Below are 6,000 nucleotides of genomic sequence, written 5' to 3' on the forward strand. Positions count from 1 at the left end.
CGCCAGATCCTTAACCCACTGAGTGAGGCCAGGGATCAAACCCACATCTTCTTGGATACTAATCGGGTTCATAACCCCCTGAGGCACAAGAGGAACTCTGCAACCCCAGATTCGTCACCTCCAGCAGGGAACTCTCTAACACAGCTCTTTCCGCTCACTCACTAGGCTTCTTCTCCAAAAGAGATGCTCCATACTTAATGTCTACTGACATGAATTAACGTCTGCCTTGCTGAGAGCAGATTATTACTAATGAAGAAGTTGCGGGCAGGATATCAAGTGGGCAAGGGGGCTAGGGAGGAACTCCTCAAGGGGTCATTGCCAAATGTTCTCCCCGTTCCTTGGGAAGGAGATTTTTCCCACATCTCATGCACAGGTGCCTCTGCCTGGACCATGCTTCCCAGCCTGGAAAAGTTTTCAAGGCTGAGCTGGCCACCCCCCGGGAAGACTGCCCTCTCCCCTAGGCTGTGAGGGGCCAGCTCTGGGCTTCCCTCTGTCTCAGCCTGGGCACACTGTACTGTCGCTGTTGGTTGGTACCTCTCTCCGTCTCCCCATCCGCCTGGGGGCACCTGAGGACAGGTCCAGTCTGACTCATCCCTGTGTCCCCAAAACACTGGACTCTGCTACTTTCCATTACTGCCCTGATGCCGCCTCCTACCCATGAGGAGGCTGCTTCTGGGAACGGCGGGAGCATGCAGGCCTGTGGCCAGGGAGCTGGCAGAGGACCCAGCCAGCAGCACCATCTGTCCCTGGAGTCACGGGATAGAGCAGGCACAAGGTAGAGGTGTCAGTTCCTTGGCACAGCCAGGTCGGCCCAGGACAAGGAGAAAAGCCACACTCCCAGGGCACCGGCCCAGTTGTAGCTTAGTATCAGACAAGCCTTCAAATTCTCTAACCAGCTCAAAGTGACTCAATGCCAGAGCCTTAGTCTTCTTAGCTGTGAAGCTAGATGGATACTGCTAGTAGCCTTTAGAGCTCTCGGGAAATTTAGATGTGCTAACAACAGGTGCTCAACAAAAAGCTAATTTTTACCATCTCATCTGACCAACCAACCCTGCCATTGGCCCACTGAGGAAACTGAAGTCCAGATGAAATAAATGGAAAGAAAAGAACCAATATGGAGTTCCCGTCATGGTTCAGTGGTTAACAAGCCTGACCAATATCCATGAGGACGCGGGTTCAAGCCCTGCCCTTGTTCAGTGGGTTAAGGATTCACAGCAGGCGTGGCTTGGATTTGGCGTTGCTGTGGCTGTGGTGTAGGCCGGCAGCTACAGCTCCAATTCGCCCCTAGCCTGGGAACCTCCACATGCCATGGGTGCAGCCCTAAAAAGTCAAAAGACAAAAAAGAAAGAAAGAAAGAGAGAGAGGTAGAGAGAGGGAGAGAGAGAGATAGAGAAAGAAGAAAAAGAAAGAAAGAAGAAAAGAAAAAAGAAAGAACGAAGAAGAATAAAGAAGAAAGAAAGAAAGAAAGAAAGAAAAGACAGACAAACAAAGAAAGAAAAAGAAAAGAACCAATATTTACTGCGGCCAGTTACATGCCAAGTTCTACACTGGTCCGTGGTCTTTAAACTTGCCAATGATCTAGCAAGATCTGCAGGAACAGACCTGGTTCACGGATGAGAAATTGGGTCTACAGGAGTGAAGTGAGTTAAGGTCTCTAAGGCAGTTATCTGGACTCTAACCACAGTCCAGCAGAGCAGGTAAGCAGCACGTGAAAGATCCAGGGTTGTCCCAGCTGTGGCACAGGTTGCAACTGTGGCTTAAATCTGACCCCCGGCCCTGGGAACTACATATGCAATGGGGCAGCCAAAAAAATTCTTTAAATCCTGGGAGCAGCAGGATGGGGGTTTGACAGGGAATGGTGGCTGAGCCGGATTTGGAAGGCTGGTGTGTCCTCCAAACAGAGGAAGAACAGGAGTTCCCATCATGGTTCAGTGGTAACGAACCCGACTAGCATCCATCAGGATGTGAGTTTGATCCCTGGCCTCACTCAGTGGGTTAAGGATCCGGCATTGCTGTGAGCTGGGGTGTAGGTCGCAGATGCAGCTCGGATCTGGCGTGGCTGTGGCTGTGGCGTAGGCTGGCCGCTGCAGCTCCAGTTCGACTCCCAGCCTGGCAACCTCCTTATGCCACAGGTGCAGTCCTAAAAAGCAAAAAAGAAAAAGAAAAAAAAAAAAGATGAAGGACAAGGTCATCTACCCAAGGCTGAGACTGGGGCTTGACTATGGCTCCCACATAGGCTGAAACTAAGTGTCTGAGTCTCGTCTCCTCTTCCAAGAAGCCCCCTCTGAGCCCCCTTGGCCACTTCTCCATTCACTAGTTTTTGTGCTCCTGTGACATGAGCGGCACAGCACTTTACATGCACAGGTCTCAGTTTCTTCACCACACAGCAGGTTCCTCGAGGGAGCCAGGCCCCTGCTTTTCACGGTCAGGTTCAAGCTCAAGGTGTTGCACAAACCCTTCACAAACATCCACTGCCTTCCAGCGTGACCCTCGGCAAGTCCTTAAGCGCTCTCAGCTTGTTTATAGCTAAGGACATGGAGATGAGCATAGCAGGACGTAGAGATGATGACAGCACCCATCTCACAAAGAACTGAGCGAGTTAATAGACTCAAAGCACCTCGTGTGGCGCCTCGTGTGGTCAGTTGCACGAGGATTTGCCTCTACTGTCATCTCTGTAAAACAGCGATAAAGATACCTCCCTCCCCACTGCCTTCTCCCCAGTTACTGACGAGGCTCAGTGGGGAAAGAGTCATGAAAGCTTAAAGATGACAGGGCACAAGAGAAGACACAGAGAGCCCCACTCGCCTGCAAGATGCTCTCTACCCTGCGCTCAGGGCACAGGAGCAAGAGGCCCTGCTGCTCAGATCCCATCCTTGGCCTCACTGACAACCTGTCTGGGCCCAGGGGTTCATTACTCATTCCTTCGGGCTCCGGCCAGGTCCATCCCTGTGCTGGGCGCACCAAGAGCAGCCTCATGGAACTCACGGGCCGGTGAGAGAGGGAGATGTGTAAGTTCACCACCCAATCCAGGGCTTGCTGTGTCGAGAGACATCTGGGAAGTCTTTCCGGAGGAGGTGGCATCTGAGCTGAGGTCTCAGAAGAAACTTTCCAGGGAGACAAGTTAGTGGGGGCGGGGGGGGGGGGAAGATGCCTGGGAGGGGGTGGTCACTCTAGCAGAAAGTACAGGTGTGTACAACAGTCCAGAGGAAGGAACGGCGGTGGTACGCAGAGGCAGTGGCAAGCTGTTGAGTATGGCTGCTATACTGAGGTGCCGGGCAGGTGGGATGAGGAGGGACAGGTGGCCCAGGGGACAGATCACCAAGATCTGGTTGTGTCAGGTAAGGAATGTGAACGTGAATGGGAAGGCAGCCTCTGAGCAGGTTTGGAATAATTACGTTTGCCTTTTATTATTTTTTTTCCCCCTCTTTTTAGGGCTGCACCCACAGCATATGGAAGTTCCCAGGCTAGGGAATCAGAGCTGCAACTGCCGGCCTATCCCACAGCCACAGCAACGCAGGATCTGAGCCACGTCTGTGATCTACGCTGCAGCTTGCGGCAGTGGATCCTTAACTCACTGAGCGAGGCCAGAGATCGAACCCGCATCCTCATGGATACGAGTGACAGGGATGGAGTAGGTACAGGTAGTTGTAGAAGTCCCAGCAAAGGACCATAGAGAGAGAGGGAAATCTAGGGAACTTTGGGAGATCACTGTAAGTTAATAAATTGCTCAAAAAAGCCATCGGAATGAGGCAGCCCTTGAGATCCTGCTGTGTAGCACTGGGAACTACGTCCAGTCCCTTGTGATGGAGCATGATAATGAGAGAAAAAAGAACCCATACATGTATGCGTAACTGGGTCACCATGCTGTACAGTAGAAAATTGACAGAACACTGTAAACCAGCTATAGTGGAAAAAAATTAAAAATCATTACATAAAAAAATTTTTTAAAAAGAATGAGGCAGGCTTGCTTGACCAATGGTGGCACAAGACATCGGTGGGGGATGGCGCGAGGCCTGCATTCAGAATCAGACCAAGGGCAGGAGTTTGAGGACCGCCCTGCGGCGGATGCTAAGGAGGAACTACTGCTCCAAGAAAGAGCAAGAGGTAGTCTTTTCCGACCCCCACTCCCCTTGGAGGAAAAAACTGTAGCCCACCGGATGCTTGGGGCAGGGCCTCCTCGCCTGCCCGCTTTTGCACCTCTTACGAGCATCCTATCCTAATAAATCTATTTCTTGCCTATCACTCTGTCTCTAGCTAAATTCCTTCTGCGAGGAGGCATGAACCTCAGTGAGTCCAGTCACTGGGTGAGTGATTCTAATTTAAAACCATGGGTTCAAATCCCAGTCTGTTCTGGCTGGGTTCAGGTGGTTACGGCTGTCCGTTTCACTAGTCAGGTTCTTTTTTTTTTTTTTTTTGTCTTTTTGCCTTTTCTAGGGCCGCTTCCCGTGGCATATGGAGGTTCCCAGGCTAGGGGTCTAATCGGAGCTCTAGCCACTGGCCTACACCAGAGCCACAACAACGCGGGATCCGAGCCGCGTCTGCAACCTACACCACAGCTCACGGCAATGCCAGGTCCTTAACCCACACTGAGCAAGGCCAGGGATAGAACCCGCAACCTCATGGTTCCTAGTCGGATTCATTAACCACTGAGCCACAATGGGAACTCCACATTTGCCTTTTAGAAGCATCCCTCCAGCAGAGAGTGGATTGGAGGGGTGGACGTGGGATGGGGAAGCAGGGAAGGGAAGGTGCTCTGGGCCAGGTGAGGACCGTGTGGCAGGGGCTGAGTGGCGGTCACACAGGTGGAGGGAGGGGGAGGAGGAGACATGTCTTTATTTGTCCCTGCCACTTTTAAAAGGCTTTTCCCTTTTTCCTCTTTAGAGGACACCCACTCTCCACCCAGCACAGCACCGTCTTTCCTGAACCTTCTCCATTCAGCAGATCAAAGGCCCCCCCCCAGGCACCGCTGAGCCCTTGGGTCTGTCTCAAACCTCAGCATTTAATCTCAGCTCCAAGAGGTTCCAGGAAACATTCTTTATGAGGTCACCTTGCAGGACACCTTGCCAGCAGCCCTCGCTTGGTCCTACACATGCCCTCCCAAAGAGGTCATTGTCCCTGAGAACCCCGGCTTCACCCTGACACACTCACTCACTCCTACCCACAACCGCAGCCTGTAACTTGCAGCCTTCGAGTCCTGAACTCTGAGAGCAAAACACCCCAGAGCCGCAGAGAGTCCGGCAAAAACCGGCACAGAACTGCGGGGAGAGACGCCCGCCCCCAGCACTGAATTCCAGACGCAAACAACTCGCCAAAGACGAGTCCGCTCCACAGAGCCCGCCCCCGGGAGAGCTCAGGGCCCCTGGGGCTTGTTCGCGGATTGTTGCTTCTCTTGATCCAGCTGGGGAGCTGCAGAGAGAGCTAGCAAATGGCCTGAGCAAAGTGACAGCGAAGAGGTCGAACTTCTGACTTAAAGCGGAAACCAGCCTCCATCCTCCCGGGACCCTCCCCGCAGCCTCCGACCCGCCCCCAGCCCACCCTCCGTTCCCTCCCTACCCTTCGCAGGTGATTTCCCACATTCTGGAGCATGGCTGCCCGGACCCCGCGGCCTGGTCGCATAGATGCCTGTCGCACTGGTCTCCTGAGCGACCGCAGCCCCGGCTCCCAAGGAAGCAGGTCCGCAGCTCCTCCCGCTGCTCCTCCCCAGCCCCAGTCGGCCCCTCCTGAGCGCAGCTGTTATCACCGCCTTTCCTCCGACTGCCCTCGGCCCCCCTTCCCCTAGATCCCTGCACAGAGGCTGCAGCCGAGGGACGGAGGCTGCCAGCTGGGCCACAGCCACATCAGGGGGCCCTGTGCCTGCCCACCGGGCACCTAGCCAGACGCTGACTGCACCTCCAGCCACAGCCAAAGTTGGTCACCCCACTTCCAGCCTCCCCACAGGGCCTCTGGCTTGGGGCTGGCTCTGGCCCCAGCCAGTGAGACAGGCTAGACAGGCACCAAGTT

At 53.9% G+C, this 6,000-nt stretch overlaps 1 protein-coding gene across 1 annotated transcript in view; it reads right to left on the reverse strand.

Annotated features, from left to right (window-relative positions):
- Positions 1 to 5,714, reverse strand: part of ACOT11 (acyl-CoA thioesterase 11) — a 58,281-nt gene extending 52,567 nt beyond the window's left edge. Inside the window, exon 1 of the mRNA XM_047788999.1 lies at positions 5,554 to 5,714. Within this exon, the coding sequence (XP_047644955.1) occupies positions 5,554 to 5,616 (63 nt within the window). The 5' untranslated portion in view covers positions 5,617 to 5,714. The remainder of the gene's footprint in view (positions 1 to 5,553) is intronic.
- Between the last annotated feature and the right edge of the window lie 286 nt (positions 5,715 to 6,000).

This window comes from Phacochoerus africanus, chromosome 8 (assembly GCF_016906955.1).
Source record: "Phacochoerus africanus isolate WHEZ1 chromosome 8, ROS_Pafr_v1, whole genome shotgun sequence".
NCBI lineage: Eukaryota > Metazoa > Chordata > Mammalia > Artiodactyla > Suidae > Phacochoerus > Phacochoerus africanus.